Genomic DNA, 25,436 nt, shown 5'->3' with positions numbered 1-25,436 from the left:
TTCAAGATGGGTGGTGACCATGGCGGCCATTTTGAAGTCGGACATTTTGAATTCAACTTTCGTTTTTTTAATAGGAAGAGGGTCATGTGACACATCAAACTTATTGGGAATTTCACAAGAAAAACAAACATGTGCTTGGTTTTAACGTAACTTTATTCTTTCATGAGTTATTTACAAGTTTCTGACCACTTATAAAATGTGTTCAATGTGCTGCCCATTGTGTTGGATTGTCAATGCAACCCTCTTCTCCCACTCTTCACACACTGATAGCAACACCGCAGGAGAAATGCTAGCACAGGCTTCCAGTATCTGTATACACTGCTATATACTACTATATACACCGCAGGAGAAATGCTAGCACAGGCTTCCAGTATCCGTATACACTGCTATATACTACTATATACACCGCAGGAGAAATGCTAGCACAGGCTTCCAGTATCCGTATACACTGCTATATACTACTATATACACCGCAGGAGAAATGCTAGCACAGGCTTCCAGTATCCATATACACTGCTATATACTACTATATACACCGCAGGAGAAATGCTAGCACAGGTTTCCAGTATCCGTATATACACTACTATATACACCGCAGGAGAAATGCTAGCACAGGCTTCCAGTATCCATATACACTGCTATATACTACTATATACACCGCAGGAGAAATGCTAGCACAGGCTTCCAGTATCCGTATACACTGCTATATACTACTATATACACCGCAGGAGAAATGCTAGCACAGGCTTCCAGTATCCATATACACTGCTATATACTACTATATACACCGCAGGAGAAATGCTAGCACAGGCTTCCAGTATCCGTATACACTGCTATATACTACTATATACACCGCAGGAGAAATGCTAGCACAGGCTTCCAGTATCCATATACACTGCTATATACTACTATATACACCGCAGGAGAAATGCTAGCACAGGTTTCCAGTATCCGTATATACACTACTATATACACCGCAGGAGAAATGCTAGCACAGGCTTCCAGTATCCATATACACTGCTATATACTACTATATACACCGCAGGAGAAATGCTAGCACAGGCTTCCAGTATCCGTAGTTTCAGGTGCTGCAGAATGGGCAAAACAAAAATTGGAACAGGACCCTTTACAAAGAAGATTTTGTTCAGTGATGAGGAAACTTTTATGTGAATGGTGAAGTTAACAAACAAAACCACCGCTATTGGTCTGACACTAACCCACATTGGATAGATCCCTCCAAGACTGTTGGAACACAAAAATTGAAGGTATGGTGTGGGTACAAAGATAGTGGGGCCATTCTTCATCAATGGAAACCTCAAGGCCACTGGATATGTGAAATTGCTACATGATGATGTGTTTCCCTCTTTATGCACTGAAGCTGGTACGTTCCCTGAGTTTTTCCAGCAAGATGATGACCACCACATTATGGGTGTCAGGTCCGAGCATTCCTAGATGAACAGTTTCCTGGAAAGTGGATTGGTCATCGTGGGCCAGTTGAATGACCCCCTTAGACTTTTATCTTTGGGGTCATCTGAAGGCAATTGTCTATGCTGTGGAGATACGAGATGTGCAGCACCTGAAACTACGGATACTGGAAGCCTGTGCTAGCATTTCTACTGCGGTGTATATAGTAGTATATAGCAGTGTATACGGATACTGAAGCCTGTGCTAGCATTTCTCCTGCGGTGTATATAGCAGTGTATACGGATACTGGAAGCCTGTGCTAGCATTTCTCCTATGGTGTTGCTATCAGTGTATGAAGAGTAGAAGAGGGTTGCATTGACAATCCAACACAATGGGCAGCACATTGAACACATTTTATAAGTGAAAAAGAAGTATGGAGAGGCTAAAGTGATCTGGACAGCAATTAAGACCTGGGCTACACAACAGACACCTATACCTCAGGTGTCACAATATATCTAGACAATAAAATACAGAAAATCAAGGTCTCGGATATATGGAGTAATGTGGTATTTATTAGAATTAATAATACAAAATTTATCAGATATTGGTTGATGCCTGGCTACCCACAGGGCCCTTGCAGGTGTACAGGAATCGTATATATAAAAATGTTAGACAATCATAATGTAATAAATATCATAAAAAACATAAAATACATATATTAAGAAAAACCTCTGAGATCACTCCAATCAATGATAAAAGTGAATATTGTTATTGTGGATCAACACCAAAAATTATCATAAAGTTCACAAAAGTTCATCCAAGTTTATGGTGAGAGTCGATAGTCAAAAACTCCAAAATAAGCCTCTAGCAATGAAATAGTATAGCAGAAGATTCAGTCTCTCATATGTATCTCGAGCAAGAGATAGCAATGACAATCAATTATTCTCAGCAGCTTTATGTAACAAATTTTCATAAGTAGCAAATCAGGTCACTTTAGATCAAGCCACGTTGTATCAGTTAAAATGAAATGCTTGTTCCGGTGCTCTCCTCGTGTCTCTCCAGCGCACGCTGGGAGCGATTTTGATTGACAGGTGGCAATCTCTGTAAAACTTAGATATTGGAGGCAGGAGTACAGATGATAGTGATCCCAAGAGTGTAGTATAGTGGGCTGGACGCGTTTCAGAACCTCCTAGGTTCTTTCCTCAGCAACATGAAATATAGACAATATGGGGGTCATTATCTCGCTCTTTATATATAGTAAAGACATCCCCTTAATTAGTGACATCATATCCAGTGTAAACAGTAGTAAGTGATAGATCTACATAGTCTGAATGTATCAATGTGCCAGAAAGTATGTGTCATATGTATCTGTTAGGTGTTAATATCTATATGTAAAGTCTGTGAGGGCACATATAGACCTATTGTGTGAATATAATTAATACCTTTATTATACTTTAATTTGATATGATATATATAAAAAGAATATATCTGAGATATCGAAATTAGTACAGTATATCTGAAAAGGTATATGTAAATATATAAAACATCTATATAAAAAATTGTATATCAAAAATATAATATATATAAGAAAATATAGAAAATGATGTGTACAAACTGAACCTTATGTATTCATGTAGGGCATTGTAAAAATCTATAATAACATAAAAAACAATAAGTGCAGTGAAATACAATATAGGAGACATTGAGTACATGATAGATGACCAATCAGAGTCAGAGGAAGTGGTGTTGGATGCATATATACGTGAATCCACGTACATGTATACTGATACTCAAAACTAAAATCCAGGATAATGAGATTTAGATTATAGTAAAATTTAGAATGTATGCAAATATTAAAAACTAGAATCGAGTAAAATAAAATTTACAAGACGATAACATTTATAGTATAGGACATAAAAGATTGTATATGATGACTATTTTTATACATATATCTTATATTGGCACAAATTAGCACAGTAGAGAATGAATAATATGAAAACAAAAATATATGTAAAAAATGTATAAATAAAAACTAAAAATAATAAAATAAAAATATAGATATACCCGTATTTTTCGCCGTATAAGACGCACTTTTTCTTCCCCAAAACTGGGGGGAAAAAGTCGGTGGGTCTTATACGGCGAATACACCCCTATCGCGGCGGTCCCTGCGGCCATCAACGGCCGGGACCCGCGGCTAATACAGGACATCACCGATCACGGTGATGCCCTGCATTAACCCTTCAGACGCGGCGATCAAAGCTGACCGTCGCGTCTGAAGGGAAAGTGACACTAACCCTGCTGTTCAGTCGGGCTGTTCGGGACCACCGCAATTTCACCGCGGCGGTCCCGAACAGCCCGACTGAATAGCCAGGTTAGTGCTTACAGGACACCGGGAGGGACCTTACCTGCCTCCTCGGTGTCTTCTCCGTTCAGGGATCCCCTGTATGGCCGGCACTCTCCTTACTAGTCATCGCGTCGTCGCGTACGTGCGTCGGCGTGCGTAACAACGTGATGACGGAGACGGAGAGCGAGGATACCCGGCCGGCAGCAGAGACGTTCAGCAGCAGGCCGGCAGCAGAGCGACGGGGACACGGCGACAGCAATGGAGCGACATCCAGGGCAGCGGTGACGGGTCCGGAGTGGCGGGGACACGTGAGTATTACCTCCTATGCAGTGGTCTTCAATCTGCGGACCTCCAGATGTTGCAAAACTACAACTCCCAGCATGTCCGGACAGCCAACGGCTGTCCAGGCATGCTGGGAGATGTAGTTTTGCAACATCTGGAGGTCCGCAGGTTGAAGACCACTATTGGGTTCAAAGTCTAACATTTTTTAGATTTTGCACATAAAAATACAGTGCGTCTTATACGCCGGTGCATCCTATAGGGCGAAAAATACGGTAATTATAATTACTGATAATACAATGGCTATGGGGGAAAAAAGACCAACTAAGGGTCAGTAGGAGTGCTGGAAAACAACAGCCAAACGCCTACCGGCCGTCCATTGGGCCCACCCCCGTGGTATTCTAAAAAGCCGAATAGTTCCAAATCGCTGTTAAGTCTTCCTAGATTCGGCTCGGGACATTTTACTGATGCAGTTGCCTCCCCTCCAGTTCTGTTGAATTTGTTGTATGGCTGTGAATTTTAAGTTGTTAGGGTTGCTTTGGTGGAACTGTTTGAAGTGTGCTGATAGGGGGTGCTTATCGTTCTGTTTTTTAACCCCTTAAGGACTTAGCCCTTTTTCACCTTAAAGGGTAGCTCCCACCATCCTATTTATTTATTTTTTGCTAGCCCGTTCCCTCCTCCCCCCCTTCTACGGCACTAGCCCGTTCCCTCCTCCCCCCCTCCCCGCCCCACATACCCCGTTCCCTCATTACACTTGCAGTTACTGCAGAGTCCGGCAGCGGGCATGCAGGGACAGCGGCGGCAACGAGGCGGTGGTGGTGATGTGCGGGAGGAGTGGCCTCCCAGCCAGTGGCCGGGGAGCCAATGCGCTCGCTCCCGCCTGTCTGATTGACAGGCAGGGAGCGAGTGCAGCCTAACTGAAAAAGGACTGATTGCCACTCCAAAATCAGTCCTTTTTCAGTGGCCGTTTTTTAAATGTAAATTAAACCTTTTTAATGAAAAAAAATTATAATAAAAGTATATTAGAGATATGTTGTAGTATATAAGTACTACAACATATCAAAAAATAAAGTTGGTGACAGTGCCCATTTAAGGACTCGGACGTTTTTTGCACATCTGACCACTGTCACTTTAAACATTAATAACTCTGGAATGCTTTTACTTATCATTCTGTTTCCGAGAAAGTTTTTTCGTGACATATTATACTTTAACATAGTGGTAAATTTTTGTGGGAAATTGCATCCTTTCTTGGTGAAAAATCCCCAAATTTGATGAAAAAAAATGAAAATTTAGCATTTTTCTAACTTTGAAGCTTTCTGCTTGTAAGAAAAATGGATATTCAAAATACATTTTTTTTTTATTCACATATACAATGTCTACTTTCTTTTGGCATCATAAAATTTATGAGTTTTTACTTTTGGAAGACACCAGAGGGCTTCAAAGTTCAGCAGCAATTTTCAAACTCACTACTTTTCATGGACCAGTTCAGTTTTGAAGTGGATTTGAAGGGTCTTCATTTTTAGAAATACCCCATAAATGACCCCATTATAAAAACTACACCACCCAAAGTATTCAAAATGACATTCAGTAAGTGTTTTAACCCTTTAGGTGTTTCACAGGAATAGCAGCAAAGTGAAAGAGAAAATTCAAAATCTTCATTTTTTTACACTCGCATATTCTTGTAGACCCAATTTTTGAATTTTTGCAAGGGGTAAAAAGGAGAAAATTTTTACTTGTATTTGAAACCCAATTTCTCTTGAGTAAGGACAAACCTCATATGTCTATGTTAATTGTTCAGCAGGCGCAGTAGAGGGCTCAGAAGGGAAGGAGCGACAAATGGTTTTTTGGGGGGGGGGGGGCATGTCATAGGAAGCCCCTATGGTGCCAGAACAGCAAAAAAAAAAAAAAAAAAAAAAAAAAAAAAAAACACATGGCATACCATTTTGGAAACTAGGCCCCTCGGTGAACATAACAAGGGGTAAAGTGAACCTTAATACCCCACAGGTGATTCACGACTTTTGCATATGTAAAAAAATAAAAAAAAATTTAACATTTTTAAAAAGGGTAATAGCAGAAAATAACTCCCAAAATTTGAAGCCCAATTTCTCCCGATTCAGAAAACACCCCATATGGGGGTGAAAAGTGTTCTGCTGGCGCACTACAGGTCTCAGAAGAGAGGGAGTCACATTTGGCGTTTTGGAAGCAAATTTTGCTCTGGGGGCATGCCGCATTTAGGAAGCCCCTATGGTGCCAGAACAGCAAAAAAAAAAAAAAAAAAAAAAACACATGGCATACCATTTTGCAAACTAGACCCCTCGGGGAACGTAACAAGGGGTAAAGTGAACCTTTATACCCCACAGGTGTTTCACGACTTTTGCATATGCAAAAAAAATTATATTTTTTTTACCTAAAATGCTTGGTTTCCCAAAAATTTTACATTTTTAAAAAGGGTAATACCAGAAAATACCCCCCAAAATTTGTAACACAATTTCTCCCGAGTACGGCGATACCCCATAGGTGACCCTAAACTGTTGCCATGAAATACGACAGGGCTCCAAAGTGAGAGCACCATGAGCATTTGAGGCCTAGATTAGGGACTTGCATAGGTGGACTTAGGGGTATTCTATGCCAGTGATTCCCAAACAGGGTGCCTCCAGCTGTTGTAAAACTCCCAGCATGCCTGGACAGTCAGTGGCTGTTTGGTAATACTGGGAGTAGTTGTTTTGCAACAGCTGGAGGCTCCGTTTTGGAAACAGTGGCGTACCAGACGTTTTTCGTTTTTATTGGGAAGGGGAGGGGGGCTGTGTAGGGGTATGTGTATATGTAGTGTTTTTTACTTTTTCTTTTATTTTGTGTTAGTGTAGTGTTTTTAGGGTACAGTCACACGGGCGGGGGTTCACAGTAGTTTCTCGCTGGCAGTTTGAGCTGCGGCAGAAAATTTGCCACAGCTCAAACTTGCAGCCGGATACTTACTGTAAACCTCCACCCATGTGAGTGTACCCTGTACATTCACATTGGGGGGGGGGAACATCCAGCTGTTGCAAAACTACAACTCCGAGCATGTACGGTCTATCAGTACATGCTGGGAGTTGTAGTTTTGCAACAGCTGGAGGCACACTGGTTGTGAAACACCGAGTTTAGTAACAAACTCAGTGTTTTGCAACCAGTGTGCCTTCAGCTGTTGCAAAACTACAACTCCCAGCATGCACTGATAGACCGTACATGCTGGGAGTTGTAGTTATGCAACAGCTGGAGGCACACTACTTTGGCTGGGGATGTTGGGGTTGTAGTTATGCAACAGCTGGAGGCACACTGGTTTGCTACTTAACTCCGTGTTTCACAACCAGTCTGCCTTCAGCTGTTGCAAAACTACAACTCTCAGCAGTCACCGACAGCCAACGGGCATGCTGGGAGTTGTAGTTATGCAACCAGCAGATGCACCATTCCTACTTTAGCTGATTGTGCAAGCTGGGAGTTGTAGTTATACAACAGCTGAAGGTACACTTTTCCATAGAAAAAATGTGCTTCCAGCTGTTGCAAAACTATAAGTCCCAGCATGCCCATTAGGGAATGCTGGGAGTTGTGGTGGTCTGCCTCCTGCTGTTGCATAATTAAAGCTCCCAGCATGCCCTTTTTGCATGCTGGGAGCTGTTGCTAAGCAACAGCAGGAGGCTGTCACTCAAGTCCAACTGCTGATTCACGCTGCAGGTCAGTCCCTCGCCACTGCCGCCGCTCCTGGGGCCCCGATCCCAACAGGGACGCCGGGGATCGGGGTCCCCAGCTGCCGGGGTCCACGTCCCGCACCCGCTCACGTCCTCCGGAAGAGGGGCGGAGCGGGTTGCGGGAGTGACACCCGCAGAAGGTGCCCTGATTGGTCGGCCGGTAAACCGGCCGACGAATCAGGTTGATCGTGAGCCACCTCACCCCTGCTAGCCATGGCTGTTCGGGGCCGTCAGAGACGGCCCAGATCAGCCAGTATTTCCGGGTCACTGGAGACCCGATTGACCCGGAATCCGCCGCAGATCGCTGGGCTGAATTGTACAGCGATCTGCGGCCATCGCCAACATGAGGGGGGTCATCATGACCCCCCTGGGCGATATGCCACGATGCCTGCTGAACTATTTCAGCAGGCATCGGGCACCGACTCCGCTCCAGCTAGCTGCGGGGGGCCGGGAAAGCTCATGACGTTCTCATACGTTATGAGTCCTTAAGGGGTTAATATTATAGCTGTGCTCTAATATACGTGTCTTTAGAGCTCGAGATGTACGGCCCACGTACTGTTTGCGACATGGGCATTGGATCATATAAATGACCCCCCTACTTGCACAGTTCAAAAAGTCTTTGATTTTATATGAGAACTCGTTGACCGTGGATTTTATTACTGTAGCGCGTTTTTCGAACTTAGTCACTTTGCAGTTGGGGCATTGCCCGCATCTTAAGAAACCTTTTAGATCAAGTAAAGTAGTTGTGGGTTTAGGGTTGGGATTTTCGGTAATGAATAGTGGGGGATTTTTTGATTCCTAAATTTGGGGCTCTGGTATAGACAATTGGGGGTTTATCTGGGAGAATACTACCAATTGTCTTGTCCTGTTGTAGTAATGGCCAGTATTTGTTAATTATGGTTTCAATTTTCTTGTGTTGGGTGTTGTATGGTATGATTATCTTGGAGTTGGCTGAAATGGATGTAATTGGTCTGGTAGGGTTCTTAGGGGTGAAGAATGTTGTTCTGTCCAATTGTCGTACTTTATCTAATGATATTTGTCAATTAGACAAAGGGTACTTTTTTTCTAAAAATTTCTTGGTAAGTGTGAGGGCTTCAACCTCAAACTGTTCGTTTTCTGTACAATTTTGTTTGAGCCTTCTGAATTGGCTGGTCGGAACATTTGTCAACCATTGTGGAAGATGACAACTTGTATGTAATACGAAGCCATTCTTGGCCACCGGTTTCTGGTATGTGCTAAGGATTAATTTGTCTACTTTTGTAGTGCTTAATAGATCTAGAAATTCTACAGAATCCAAACTAATATTGGGTGTAAATTTGAGGTTCAAGTTCTTGCTGTTAAGGGATGTAAAAAAAAAAAAATGTCTTCTATGTAACGGTGCCAGGACACGGACAACACACTCCCCACACCACAATTGGAAACAACCCAGAACTTATGTGCCATATCAAACACAACCAAAAAGATATCCATACAACCACTACAATTACCAGAACAAACAATCACCCACTCACAAGATGGACACATTACCCAAACCCAATACAGAACCACGGAAAATCATACAGACGGTGGAAATAGTAGCCCAAATTCACACAACACCACTAATCAGCAACAGAAAAAGAGAATTCGTAGGAGGACATAATAGAAGAAATAGAGCAACCAAAAGGTCAAATTGAGCAAAATATGAATCTAGAGAATACTGACAGTGCCATTTTTAACCTTAGTTCTGCCCCACTTAGCCCAAACCAATTTCAATTACTTAATAAAAGCCTCAAGTTTGCCCCAAGCCAACAACTTGACAAATTTGGGGTATACATTGGATTAGAAAAATATATTCGTCAACCTTGCCTCAAAAAATACTGTATCAAAAACCCTATGGAACCTAAATTAGAAAACACATCTAAATACCAGCACACATCCCTCAAAAATAAATCAAATTTCTTTCCCAGACAAGAAATTAGCGCAGATATGACATCCTTCAAAAAAGCCATAGAAAATGACCTCAGAAAAATAAAAAAAATACCTAAAAATGCATGGGGTAATTTGTCGCCAGGGGAAACCATAGCGCTTAAACAGCTCCAGCAAGATTTGTCCATCAACATTAGGCCGGCCGACAAGGGCGGGGGCATAGTGGTGATGGACACAGCAACCTACATAGCAGAATGCATATCCCAATTAAATGATCTTAATACTTACATCAAACTTAAAAATGACCCAACCATAGGCTATTTTGAGGAACTTAATTCTATGTGCAATAAGGCATTAGAACAAGGTATATTAACCAAACAAGAATCAGACTTTATCCTTGGCACACAGAAACGTATTCCAGTTTTTTACACTATCCCAAAAATCCACAAGAACCCTACACAACCACCTGGCCGCCCAATAGTTTCAGGTATAGGTTCCTTAACTTCCAATTTATCACAATACATTGATCAATATCTGCAATCGTATGTCAAAAAAACCAAATCTTATTTACAAGACACAACCAAAATTATCCAAATTGTAGAAGCCATCAATTGGGACCCATCATGGTTCTTAGACACACTTGATGTCAGCTCACTATACACAATCATCAATGACTCACAAGGATTAGATGCCATCACATCCATATTACAATCACATGCAGACTTACCATTAGAACAGATTAATTTAATCAGAGACAGTATCCATTTTATATTGACACAAAATTATTTTTATTTTTCCAGTGATTATTATTTACAGATTAACGGGACAGCCATGGGCACAAGATTTGCGCCCAGCTAAGCCAATTTGTTTATGGCGGATTGGGAGAGCACCACCATTGATCCTAAGCTGGGGGGCGATCTGGTGTCCTGGCACCGTTACATAGACGAAATTTTTTACATTTGGCGGGGTTCCAGATCCAACCTGGACCACTTCATTACATCCCTTAACAGCAATAACTTGAACCTCAAATTTACACCCAATATTAGTTCGGATTCTGTAGAATTTCTAGATCTATTAATCACTACAAAAGTAGACAAATTAATCCTTAGCACATACCGGAAACCGGTGGCCAAGAATGGCTTCATATTACATACAAGTTGTCATCTTCCACAATGGTTGACAAATGTTCCGACCAGCCAATTCAGAAGGCTCAAACGAAATTGTACAGAAAACGAACAGTTTGAGGTTGAAGCCATCACACTTACCAATAAATTTTTAGAAAAAAAGTACCCTTTGTCTAATTTACAAATATCATTAGATAAAGTACGACAATTGGACAGAACAACATTCTTCACCCCTAAGAACCCTACCAGACCAATTACATCCATTTCAGACAACTCCAAGATAATCATACCATACAACACCCAACACAGGAAAATTGAAACCATAATTAACAAATACTGGCCATTGCTACAACAGGACAAGACAATTGGTAGTATTCTCCCAGATAAACCCCCAATTGTCTATACCAGAGCCCCAAATTTAGGAATCAAAATAGCCCCCACTATTCGTGCCAAAAATCCCAACCCTAAACCCACAACTACTTTACTTGATCTAAAAGGTTTCTTTAGATGAGGGCAATGCCCCAACTGCAAAGTGACTAAGTTCGAAAAACGCACTACAGTAATAAAATCCACGGTCAACGAGTTCTCATATAAAATCTAAGAATTTTTGAACTGTGCAAGTAGGGGGGTCATTTATATGATCCAATGCCCATGTCACAAACAGTACATGGGCCGTACATCTCGAGCTCTAAAGACACGTATATTAGAGCACAGCTATAATATTAAAAAACAGAATGATAAGCACCCCCTATCAGCACACTTCAAACTGTTCCACCAAAGCAACCCTAACAACTTAAAATTCACAGCCATACAACAAATTCAACAGAACTGGAGGGGAGGCAACTGCATCAGTAAAATGTCCCGAGCCGAATCTAGGAAGACTTAACAGCGATTTGGAACTATTCGGCTTTTTAGAATACCACGGGGGTGGGCCCAATGGACGGCCGGTAGGCGTTTGGCTGTTGTTTTCCAGCACTCCTACTGACCCTTAGTTGGTCCTTTCCCCCCCCCCCTCCTTTTCCCCCCATGGCCATTGTATTATCAGTAATTATAATTATATCTATATTTTTATTTAAATTTTATTATTTTTAGTTTTTATTTATAAATTTTTTACATATATTTTTGTTTTCATATTATTCATTCTCTACTGTGCTAATTTGTGCCAATATAAGATATATGTATAAAAATAGTCATCATATACAATCTTTTATGTCCTATACTATAAATTTTATCATCTTGTAAATTTTATTTTCCTCGATTCTAGTTTTTTTTTATATTTGAATACATTCAAAATTTTACTATAATCTAAATCTCATTATCCTGGATTTTAATTTTGAGTATCAGTATACATGTACATGGATTCACGTATATATGCATCCAACACCACTTCCTCTGACTCTGATTGGTCATCTATCATGTACTCAATGTCTCCTATATTGTATTTCACTGCACTTATTGTTTTTTATGTTATTATAGATTTTTACAATGCCCTACATGAATACATAAGGTTCAGTTTGTACACATCATTTTCTATATTTTTTTATATATATTATATTTTTGATATACAATTTTATATATTTACATATACCTTTTCAGATATACTGTACTAATTTCGATATCTCAGATATATTCTTTTTATATATATCAAATCAAATTAAAGTATAATAAAGGTATTAATTATATTCACACAATAGGTCTATATGTGCCCTCACAGACTTTACATATAGATATTAACACCTAACAGATACATATGACACATACTTTCTGGCACATTGATACATTCAGACTATGTAGATCTATCACTAGTTTCTTTTTCACACCTCCATTCATAAATTTACTACTGTTTACACTGGATATGATGTCACTAATTAAGGGGATGTCTTTACTATATATAAAGAGCGAGATAATGACCCCCATATTGTCTATATTTCATGCTGCTGAGGAAAGAACCTAGGAGGTTCTGAAACGCGTCCAGCCCACTATACTACACTCTTGGGATCACTATCATCTGTACTCCTGCCTCCAATATCTAAGTTTTACAGAGATTGCCACCTGTCAATCAAAATCGCTCCCAGCGCGCGCTGGAGAGACACGAGGAGAGCACCGGAACCACCATCTCAGCGGTGGAGCCGCAGCGCTGCAGTCCCCTGATTCCAGGCCCACTCCAATATCCATCGCTCTTACCGGGAGACGGCAGAGTCTCCGAGCGGTGAGCTCTCCTGCTGAGAGAGCCGGCCCATAGACTGCCAGGAGGAGCCGCGCGGGGATCACATACACGTACCGGAGACTGCATCAACCGGAGAGCCCGTCACGGCACCCGTGCAGCAGACGCCCGGACCGGTGAGCATATCTTACCCATTCACATCAAGCAGAGCCGTGAATTGCAATTTGTACAGAGCCGTACACTGGTACAGAGCATTCCATTTTACAGTGCATAGTGTAAGTATTCGGCCCCCCTTGAACTTTGACCTTTTGCCACATTTCAGTCTTCAAACATAAAGATATAAAACTGTAATTTTTTTTTTGAAGAATCAACAACAAGTGGGACACAATCATGAAGTGGAACGAAATTTATTGGATATTTCAAACTTTGTTAACAAATAAAAAACTGAAAAATCGGGTGTGCAAAATTATACAGCCCCCTTAAGTTAATACTTTGTAGCGCCACCTTTTGCTGTGATTCCAGCTGTAAGTCGCTTGGGGTATGTCTCTATCAGTTTTGCACATCGAGAGACTGAAGTTTTTACCCATTCCTCCTTGCAAAACAGCTGGAGCTCAGTGAGGTTGGATGGAGCGTTTGTGAACAGCTGGAGATCAGTGAGGTTGGATGGAGAGCGTTTGTGAACAGCAGTTTTCAGTTCTTTCCACAGATTCTCGATTGGATTCAGATCTGGACTTTGACTTGGCCATTCTAACACCTGGATATGTTTATTTGTGAACCATTGCATTATAGATTTTGCTTTATGTTTTGGATCATTGTCTTGTTGGAAGACAAATCTCCGTCCAAGTCTTTTGCAGACTCCATCAGGTTTTCTTCCAGAATGGTCCGGTATTTGGCTCCATCCATCTTCCCATCAATTTTAACCATCTTCCCTGTCCCTGCTGAAGAAAAGCAGGCCCAAACCATGATGCTGCCACCACCATGTTTGACAGTGGGGATGGTGTGTTCAGGGTGATGAGCTGTGTTGCTTTTATGCCAAACATAACGTTTTGCATTGTTGCCAAAAAGTTTGATTTTGGTTTCATCTGACCAGAGCACCTTCTTCCACATGTTTGGTGTCTTCCAGGTGGCTTGTGGCAAACTTTAAACAACACTTTTTATGGATATCTTTAAGAAATGGCTTTCTTCTGGCCACTCTTCCATAAAGGTCAGGTTTGTGCAATATACGACTGATTGTTGTCCTATGGACAGAGTCTCCCACCTCAGCTGTAGATCTCTGCAGTTCATCCAGAGTGATCATGGGCCTCTTGGCTGCATCTCTGATAAGTCTTCTCCTTGTATGAGCTGAAAGTTTAGAGGGACGGCCAGGTCTTTGTAGATTTGCAGTGGTCTGATACTCCTTCCATTTCAATATTATCGCTTGCACAGTGCTCCATGGGATGTTTAAAGCTTGGGAAATCTTTTTGTATCCAAATCCAGCTTTAGACTTCTCCACAACATTATCTTGGACCTGCCTGGTGTGTTCCTTGTTCTTCATGATGCTCTCTGCACTTTAAACGGACCTCTGAGACTATCACAGTGCAGGTGCATTTATATGGAGACTTGATTACACAAAGGTGGATTCTATTTATCATCATTAGTCATTTAGGTCAACATTGGATCATTCAGAGATCCTCACTGAACTTCTGGAGAGAGTTTGCTGCACTGAAAGTAAAGGGGCTGAATAATTTTTCACGCCCAATTTTTCAGTTTTTTATTTGTTAACAAAGTTTGAAATATCCAATAAATTTTGTTCGACTTCATGATTGTGTCCCACTTGTTGTTGATTCTTCACAAAAAATTACAGTTTTATATCTTTATGTTTGAAGCCTGAAATGTGGCAAATGGTCGGAAAGTTCAAGGGGGCCGAATACTTTCACTATGCACTGTAACTGATACAAAGTGGCTTGATCTAAAGTGACCTGATTTGCTACTTATGAAAATTTGTTACATAAAGCTGCTGAGAATAATTGATTGTCATTGCTATCTCTTGCTCGAGATACATATGAGAGACTGAATCTTCTGCTATACTATTTCATTGCTAGAGGCTTATTTTGGAGTTTTTTACTATCGACTCTCACCATAAACTTGGATGAACTTTTGTGAACTTTATGATAATTTTTGGTGTTGATCCACAATAACAATATTCACTTTTATCATTGATTGGAGTGATCTCAGAGGTTTTTCTTAATCTATGCATTTTAGGTTTATGATATTTATTACATTATGATTGTCTAACATTTTTATATATACGATTCCTGTACACCTGAAAGGGCCCTGTGGGTAGCCAGGCATCAACCAATATCTGATAAATTTTGTACTATTAATTGTAATAAATACCCCATTACTCCATATATCTGTGACCTTGAGCCCCATTATTTTGAACACATTTTATAAGTGGTCAGAAACTTGTAAATAACTCATGAAAGAATAAAGTTACGTTAAAACCAAGCACATGATTGTTTTTCTTGTGAAATTCCCAATAAGTTTGATGTGTCACATGACCCTCTTCCTATTGAAAAAACAAAAGTTGGATTCAAAATGTCCGACTTCAAAATGGCCACCATGGTCACCACCCATCTTCAAAAGTTTCCCCCCTCACATATACTAATGTGCCACAAACAGGAAGTTAATATCACCAACCATTCCTATTTTATTAAGGTGTATCCATAGAAATGGCCCACCCTGTATATTTGCAGGAAGGTCACTTTGCTCAGCATTTGCTCTTCCAACGCACCTTGACTTGGCTAAAACCAATGGTGACAGCCGCAGCTGAAGTAAAGGCTTTGATTACAGGGTATGAAATGAAATCCAATAGGAAACCTAAAGTACAACAAAGAGTTATTTGCAAATATGAACACATACTGTAATATTAAAAGGAAAACGGTCACCCGTTCACCTGCACTATAACCAGATACACCGTGTTACAGTGTGGGTGAACAGGAGACTGATGCGGGGTCTCAGACTGCTATACCTACCTGCAGTCCGGAAACCCGATCCTCCAAAGGTCCCCCTTTTCCAACGCTGACTTACGTTCTGGAGGCGGGCCCGCTGGCTGGATATAAATATTCATAAGCGTTGGTCACGTGAGCGCTCAGAAGGTGCGAGCGCTCATGTGACCAGCGCATAGGAATATTTAAATCAAGCTGGCAGGCCCGCCTCCAGAACGTAAGTAAGCGCTGAAAGAGGGGGACCTTCGGGGGATCGGGGCTCCGGACTGCAGGTAGGTATAGCAGTCCCAGACACCGCACCGGTCTCCTGGTTATCCGCACTATAACACGGTGTATCGGGTTATAGTGCGGGTAAACGGGTGACTGTTTTCCTTTAAACAAAATGACACAGAAATATATGCAAAGCTTTACCAAACTTCAAAATCCCCATGGCCAGTTGTATGCAACCAGATAGGAAAGCCAGGAGAATAGCCTTTGATACATCTCCAGATGTGTAGACAAACACAAGAAGGGACATAATGGCAGTGGGGCCTAATGTTACATCTTTGGATGTCCCGAAAAGGCAGTAAACAAAGCAGCCGACATAGGAAGAATAGAGTCCAAACTGCCAAAAGAAAGAAAAGAAGATGTTAATTCGCCATTCTAACACACATATCTCCCAAAATCATATTGATTCCACCTGTTATAATAAAGGGGAGAAGACTCCTAAAATCAAAATGCAACCGAAAACAATTCTCATATTTATCAATGATATTAGTGGTCAAAGAAAACCCAAACTGCAAAGCATCCATGTAAATAACACAACAGTCATCTGCAGGTTACCTTATGAACCCCACTAAAAATCTCGGAAAATAAATGGGGGTGCACCGGAGTGGAAAATTATGTGCCGAAACAAAAACAAAAAAATGCAGGATGTGCTTGGCTGAAAACCGAAACTGAAAATGGCTCTTATCTACTAAGAGTGTTGTGTAGGTTTCTTTGTGGGTTTTAATTCCCTACAATTTATTTTCCACGGTATTTACTAAGGTTTCCCTACATTTTCCACTTTTCCCTACACTTTGCTTTTTTTTTTTTTTACACATGCTCTGATCTGTCTGGTTTTCTTCAGCTCAAATCCACCATATTTTATGTGGAAACCTTAGTAAATATGTTGGGTTTTTGTGAAAATGTTGGGAACACGCCCCTTTTCGGTGACCATGCCCCCTTTTCCCATCGACCACGCCCCTTTTTCAGGTTTTCTTAGCAAAATGGAGAGTTAGTCGGGGTTTTTTTTTCAATTCTGGCGCAAATTCTGGTGCAAAATCTGGCGCAGACATAATTTCTGGTGCACGACCTCACAGAACATGTCGGGTTTGCAATAGTAAATTAGGGCCAATGTCTGCACGTAAAAGCAGGACTGCCGCCAAAGCAGTAAATTAACCCTCCGGTGATAAAATGCCCTGCCGCTGGTCCACTCCCTTCCCCATATCAATTCTTGCCCAGTGTAGGAAACAGGGTTAACCCTAACAGGGTGCAGCCCTAAAAATAATGTCACCTTTCCAAGTTTTCCTGGTCAGGTTTTCTCTACCACAGCTAAGGCTACACAGAGCGTGGATTCTCCCTCTCAGCCCAATGTGAGAGACAATGTGAGAGATAAATAGGATACAACTTTATATGAAAAATTATACCGGAGATATCTGTGTTATACATTACCCCATGTGCTTACTAACATAAAAATACTCCTGCCAGGTATAATTATACTAAATACGATATATGGTATTCCAATGTATACTGATCGTCCAGTAGACTAGAACTGAAATCTAATAATATTATCGCCAGTTATAAAAGGATAGCCTGTTTATTTATAGTGTATGTTTTTATATAGATTTTAGGTGCTATGCACCTGAATTTTGAAGAATCGACAGCTCCTGTGGAGAGATAGTGTATCGCCTTTGGCTGCTGTGCACCCGAATCTTAAAAAGTCAGTAATTTTTTATGCTGTAAATGTAATAGTGTCAGCGCTATGCACTGCAGATGATCCCTAATGTCTGTCTTTCCTTCTTGTTAAATAATGCAAATAACACAGTATGATATAACCTTCTGCTATACACCACTTCCCGATGTTAAAGGGGTTCTCCGGTGCTTACACATCTTTTCCCCTATCCTTTGGATAGCGGATAAGATGCCTGACCGCGGGAGTCCCGCCGCTGGGGACCCCCGTGATCTTGCACGTGGCACCCCGTTTGTTATCAGTCCCCAGAGCGTGTTCGCTCCGGGTCTGATTACAGACGACCACCGGGCCGGCGGCGTGTGACGTCACGCCTCCGCCCCCCTGTGGCCCTCTGCCCCTCAATGCAAGCCTACGGGAGGGGGCATGACAGCTATCACGCCCCCTCCCGTAGGCTTGCATTGAGGGGCGGAGCATGACGTCACACGGGGGTGGAGGCGTGACGTCACACGCCGCCCACCCTGTAATCGCTCGTAATCAGACCCAGAGCGAACACGCTTCAGGGACTGATTACAAACGGGGTGCCATGTGCAAGATCACGGACGTCCCCAGCGGCGGGACTCCCGCGATCAGGCATCTTATCCCCTATCCTTTGGATAGGGGATAAGATGTCTAAGCACCGGAGTACCCCTTTAATGCCTGCAAGCAATCACCATCTGCAGGCCTAACAGCGTCTGCACTTGCTTGCTGGAGTGCAGGGGTAAGCGGCGGTGCAGACTTCACCTCAGAAGACATCAAGTACACTCCAATGGAGGAAGCAAATGGACTATCCCACCGCTCACCCGATATTGATTGTTTGATAGTCCACTTGCTCCCTCCGTTGGAGTGTACTTGATGTCTTCTGAGGTGAAGTCTGCTTCCGCTGCTCACCCCTACGCTCCAGCAAGTGGAGACGCTGTTAGGCCTGCAGATGGTGAGTGCTTGTGGGCATTATCATACCATCAACATTGGGGGAGTGGTGTATAGCCCCATTTTCTCTGCATAGCAGAAGGTTATAACATACTGTGTTCTTTGCATTATATAACACAGGAAAGATGGACATTAAGGATTATCTGCAGCACATAGTGACGACACTATTTCTTTTACGACTCAGCCCCACAAACCTTTCATACAGGCTTGTAGTGCGGAGGGGACTGTTCAAATTATACTTACTGTATCTTGATCCGTTGCTCCGTTCCGCCATCATTTTTCTTTTTCTTTATATGTAAATTAGTTGCTTGGGGCACGGGGGAAGCTACGAACCCTGCTCCGGACACTGTGACATCATCTTCACCAGGTGGGCGCTCTGCCCAGCTCCTCCATCTTCATAATCCCCCTCCCTGCTTGCATGCGCCATGCCCTGGGTACCCCCAGAAGCGGCGTACAGCTGAGCTTCATTCCAGCGTTCTTGGGTGCCTGAACGCTGCTTCCGGGTGTACCCAGAGAGAGGCGCATGTGCTGAACAGTAGCAAGCAGGGAGGGGGATTATGAAGATGGAGGAGCTGGGCAGAGCGCCCACCTGGTGAAGATCACAGTGCCCGGAGCAGGGTTTGTAGCTCTGCCCGTGCCCCAAGAAACTAATTTGTATATACATAAAAAGAAGAATTATGGCGGAGCGGAGCGATGGATCAAGATGCGGTAAGTATAGTTTTGATCAGTATCACCCGCACTACAAGCCTTAGTGCGGGTGATACTGATGACAGATTTCCTTTAAGATTCAGGTGCACAAAAGCGATCCACTATCTCTCCAAAGGAGCCGTTGATCAGTATACATTGGTATTCAATATATACTGTTATTTTTTATTGTTTAGTATAATTATACTTAGCAGGACTGTTTTTCCTCTATATTTTTGTTTTTATGAGACACAATCTGGTAGACTTGATTAATCCATGACCTACTACATTTTACCAATCTACTTCACCTTACAAAATCAGTTAAGGGTCCCTGGAAAAGAATGGGGTCCCCTGAGGAACCCCTCTAGAACAAAGATTACTAACTCCTTCCAGGAAGCCATCAAATAAGCTCTGCATCATAATATAGATTACCTACCTCTACAGGTAGCTCAGCAACCTCCGCATAGGCAAGTGCCTGGGGTACTACAGTCAGTCCAACTGTAAATCCAGCAATAATGTCAAGTTGCATCCAATGTAAAGAATACTGAGGTAGCCAGCACATGAATGGGAATGTCCTTTTTAATGCTTCCCAGGAGCAGCATTTGGCCCATATTCTAGCACGGGCACTTCTTCTGTCATGCCTGTTATCCGCCCACTCCATCGCTTCAGGTGTCACATTAGTTACATGGTCCTAGCAAGAGAAGTATAGAAATACAAACAGTAAATAAAGTGATGATTTTTACTGATCACTGCGTCCAAACTCCAAACACAGAAAATAACGGACTGTCAAATAAACATATGGTGACAGTACAAATGGGATATATATCTGTGCATGTATGTTCCAGCGTTACTTTCACATGGCTGGAGATATTTCAATGAAACTTGGTACACATATTACTTATATGTCAAATAAAAAATATATGATAGTTATATTAACCCTTACCTACACCCTTATATAAAAGATGGTTTTTTGTTTCAAGTCCCATGGAAGTATATGGGACTTCCAGTACCAGTTACTAATATAGTATCATCTGAATATCATGTGAGTATCATGTAAATATACTAAAAAAAATAAATAAATAAAAATGTACCCAATATATATATGTATATACATACACACACACGTAAATTTTTCATGCGTTTAGCCTTAGCCCAGGGCTGGTGTGAGGCACAGAGAGGACGCAGTTCTGCACCTCACACCAGACCTCTAAGTTTAAGACGGCAATGCTTAGGGTGTATGGAGCGGGCTCCTGACTCCATACCTGGAGCCCCCAGCTGATTGCTGTAGCTGGGGATTGCAGCGGCCGGCTATTAACCTTTTAGATCGACAATGTCAGCTTTGACAGCGGCAATCTAAAGGGACCTTTTAACCATCCCTGGTGGTTCAGTGGGGTGGATCACAATCCACTGTGGAGGTAGCCGGAGGGATTACCTCTCATCCCTTTGTCAGGCTTAATCAAATGAGCAAAGATCACACAGATCAATGGAGTTCTATGGAACTCTATTGATCTTTAAGAAGGAATCATTAGATTCCTTATAAAGTCCCCTAAGGGACTAATAAGGTGTATAAAAAAATTTTTTAAAGTTAAATACAAGTTCACAAAACAAACATACATTAACCATCCATATAAAAAAAATCTAAATCTCCCCCCTATTCCCATTTTTCATATAAAAAAAACAACAAGTAAACATGATGAAAACAAACATATCGTATTTGGTATTGGCACGTGCATAATTGTCCGAACTATTAAAATACAACATTAAAAATATCCCGTATAGTCAATAGCATTCACTAGAGATGAGCGAACTTACAGTAAATTCGATTAGTCACGAACTTCTCGGCTCGGCAGTTGATGCCTTTTCCTGCATAAATTAGTTCAGCTTTCAGGTGCTCCCGTGGGCTGGAAAAGGTGGATACAGTCCTAGGAGACTCTTTCCTAGGAATGTATCCACCTTTTCCAGCCCACCGGAGCACCTGAAGGCTGAACTAATTTACGCAGGAAAAGTCATCAACTGCCGAGCCGAGAAGTTCGTGACAAATCGAATTTACTGTAAGTTCGCTCATCTCTAGCATTCACAATAATAATACCAAACTTAGAATTGCGTTTTTTCACAACAGAAAAAAAAATAAAGTAAAAGCAATCAAAGAGTCCCATTAATACCAAAGTGGTACTGATACAAACAGCAGATTACGGCGCAAAAAATGAGCCCTCACACAATATTTTTTATGTTATAGGGGTCAGAAAGTGCCAATTAAAAAAAAAAAAAAATACTAAAAGGTTTAGAAATGTTTTAAATTAGTAAAACATGATGGAAACTAAACAAATTTGGTATTGCAGTAATCAAGCCGACCTAAAGTATCAAAACATTCTGTTAGTATGACCACAAGGTGAATGGTGTAAAAAAAAAAAAAAAAAAAAAAAATTTGCTAAATTACATTTTTCTTTCAATTCCACATTACAATTTTTTATTTTGTTTGGGAGCATGTGTTATTGAAAAATAAAAAGGTGTAATTACAAAGTACAATTGGTCCTGTAAAAAACAAGCCCTCACATGGGTCTGTAGATGGAAAAATAAAGAGAGTTTAAAAAACAAGAGTGCAAAAACTAAATAAACTAATAAAGACCTTATTTACATGCTATTTTGGATAAAGGGGTATTCCAGGAAAAAAAAACTTAATATATAATCAACTGGCTCCAGAAAGTTAAATTGCAAATTACTTCTATAAAAAAATCATAATCCTTCCAATAATTATCAGCTGCTGAAGTTGAGTTGTTTTCTGTCTGGCACACGTGCTCTCTGCTGACATTTCTGCTTGTCTCGGGAACTGCACAGAGTAGAAGAGGTTTACTATGGGGATTTGCTTCTACTCCGGACAGTTCCCGAGACAGGTGTCAGAGAGCACTTAGACAGAAAAGAACAACTCAACTTCAGCAGCTCATAAGTACTGAAAGGATTAAGATTTTTTAATAGAAGTAATTTACAAATCTGTTTAACTTTCTGGAGATATATATATATATATATATATATATATATATATATATATATATATAAAGTTTTTCCCTGGATAACCCCCTTTAAAATTATTTTGTGTACCAGGACAAGTTGGTTTTTCTAAATTTCCACACCCCTGACCCCCACTTTTTTTTCCGAAGGACTTGACACCAGGATATACAGTTTTTGTGATATTTAGCTGAATTATTACAAGTGGAATATATATATATATATCTCAAGCCCTAGGTACAGCAAAAAATGCCTGTATTTGCATGGTAAATTACTCCTGGCCAATAACAATATTCAGGCATATTTCCATACTTTTCACAGCATTCAGGTGCCAAAAATAAAATAAAGACCTATTAGGAAATCTCATAGTAGGAAAGAGATAGTATCTGTGGTTTTACTACTGTAACATATAGCACTGTAGTGGCAGTATTACCGCTCATTGTTTTATAGATAGTACAGAGTGTAGGTTGTGCAACTTCTCTGTCCGATAATGGCTAACCACAGGGCCTTGTAACATACAAACGTGCCGCATAGCAAACCACTGAATGAGCTGCAAACTGATTTTGAGAAACCTAGGGTCTCCTACAAATTTGCGGCGGGAAACAACCCTCCCGTGTGAATGTACAGGGTGGGCCATTTATATGGATACACCTTAAAGGGGTACTCCGCCCCTGGCATCTTATCCCCTATCCAAAGGATAGGGGATAAGATGTCAGATCGCTGCAGTCCCGCTGCTGGGGACCACCAGGGATCGCCGCTGCAGCACCCCGCCATCATTACTGCACAGAGCGAGTTCGCTCTGTGCGTATTGACGGGCGATACAGGGGACGGAGCATTGTGACGTCATGGCTCCGCCCCTCATGACATCACGGCCCGTCCCCTTAATGCAAGTCTATGGCAGGGGGCGCAACGAACACCACGCGCCTTCCCGGAGACTTGTATTTACGGGGGCGGGCCGTGACGTCACGAGGGGCGGAGCCGTGACGTAACGATGCTCCGGCCCCTGTATTGCCAGTCATTACGTGCAGAGCGATCTCGCTCTGCGCAGTAATGATAGTGGGGTGCTGCAGCAGCGATCCCCGGGGTCCCCAGCAGCGGGACCCCGGCGATCTGACATCTTATCCCTTATCCTTTGGAAAGAGGATAAGATGTCTAGGGGCGGAGTACCCCTTTAATAAAATGGGAATGGTTGGTGATATTAACTTCCTGTTTATGGCTCATTAGTATATGTGAGGGGGGAAACTTTTCAAGATGGGTGGTGACCATGGTGGCCATTTTGAAGTCGGCCATTTTGAATTCAATTTTAGTTTTTTCAATAGGAAGAGGGTCATGTGACATGTCAAACTTATTGAGAATTTCACAAGAAAAACAATGATGTGCTTGGTTTTAACGTAACTTTGTTCTTTCATGAGTTATTTACAAGTTTCTGACCACTTATAAAATGTGTTCAATGTGCTGCCCATTGTGTTGGATTGTCAATGCAACCCTCTTCTCCCAGAGAAATGGAGAAATGCTAGCAGAGGCTTCCAGTATCCGTATACACTGCTATATACACCGCAGGAGAAATGCTAGCACAGGCTTCAGTATCCGTATACACTGCTATATACACCGCAGGAGAAATGCTAGCACAGGCTTCAGTATCCATATACACTGCTATATACTACTATATACACCGCAGGAGAAATGCTAGCACAGGCTTCCAGTATCTGTATACACTGCTATATACTACTATATACACCGCAGGAGAAATGCTAGCACAGGCTTCCAGTATCCGTATACACTGCTATATACTACTATATACACCGCAGGAGAAATGCTAGCACAGGCTTCAGTATCCGTATACACTGCTATATACTACTATATACACCGCAGGAGAAATGCTAGCACAGGCTTCCAGTATCTGTATACACTGCTATATACTACTATATACACCGCAGGAGAAATGCTAGCACAGGCTTCAGTATCCGTATACACTGCTATATACTACTATATACACTGCAGGAGAAATGCTAGCACAGGCTTCCAGTATCCGTATACATTGCTATATACTACTGTATACACCGCAGGAGAAATGCTAGCACAGGCTTCCAGTATCCATAGTTTCAGGTGCTGCACATCTCGTATCTTCACAGCATAGACAATTGCCTTCAGATGACCCCAAAGATAAAAGTCTAAGGGGGTCAGATCGGGAGACCTTGGGGGCCATTCACCTGGCCCACGACGACCAATCCACTTTCCAGGAAACTGTTCATCTAGGAATGTTCGGACCTGACACCCATAATGTGGTGGTCACCATCTTGCTGGAAAAACTCAGGGAACGTACCAGCTTCAGTGCATAAAGAGGGAAACACATCATCATGTAGAAATTTCACATATCCAGTGGCCTTGAGGTTTCCATTGATGAAGAATGGCCCCACTATCTTTGTACCCCATATACCACACCATACCATCAATTTTTGTGTGCCAACAGTCTTGGAGAGATCTATAAAATGTAGGTTAGTGTCAGACCAATAGCGGTGGTTTTGTTTGTTAACTTCACCATTCACAAAAGTTTCCTCATCACTGAACAAAATCTTCTGCGTAAACTGAGGTTCCTGTTCCAATTTTTGTTTTGCCCATTCTGCAGCACCTGAAACTACGGATACTGCAAGCCTGTGCTTGCATTTCTCCTGCGGTGTATATAGTAGTATATAGCAGTGCATACGGATACTGGAAGCCTGTGCTAGCATTTCTCCTGCGGTGTATATAGTAGTATATAGCAATGTATACGGATACTGGAAGCCTGTGCTAGCATTTCTCCTGCGCTGTATATAGTAGTATATAGCAGTGTATACGGATACTGGAAGCCTGTGGTAGCATTTCTCCTGCGGTGTATATAGTAGTATATAGCAGTGTATACGGATACTGTAAGCCTGTGCTAGCAT

The 25,436-nt window shown here is 41.7% G+C and overlaps 1 protein-coding gene across 4 annotated transcripts in view; it reads right to left on the bottom strand.

The window, feature by feature from the left end:
* Positions 1-25,436, bottom strand: part of SLC26A11 (solute carrier family 26 member 11) — a 75,286-nt gene that overhangs the window by 36,066 nt on the left and 13,784 nt on the right. For 3 of the 4 annotated variants that reach the window (XM_056550178.1, XM_056550177.1, XM_056550174.1), the window contains exons 2-4: positions 19,946-20,200; positions 16,341-16,533; positions 15,716-15,801 (exon numbers count right to left, since the gene is read on the bottom strand). In XM_056550178.1, coding sequence (XP_056406153.1) covers positions 15,716-15,801; positions 16,341-16,533; positions 19,946-20,170 — 504 coding nt within the window. In that variant the 5' untranslated portion in view covers positions 20,171-20,200. Of the gene's footprint in view, positions 1-15,715; positions 15,802-16,340; positions 16,534-19,945; positions 20,201-20,452; positions 20,559-25,436 lie in introns of those variants that run through there. The other variant, XM_056550176.1, reaches the window with a different exon arrangement.

The sequence above is a fragment of the Hyla sarda genome, chromosome 13 (genome assembly GCF_029499605.1).
Source record: "Hyla sarda isolate aHylSar1 chromosome 13, aHylSar1.hap1, whole genome shotgun sequence".
NCBI classification, from domain to species: domain Eukaryota; kingdom Metazoa; phylum Chordata; class Amphibia; order Anura; family Hylidae; genus Hyla; species Hyla sarda.
This window is presented reverse-complemented; position numbering and strand designations above follow the sequence as displayed.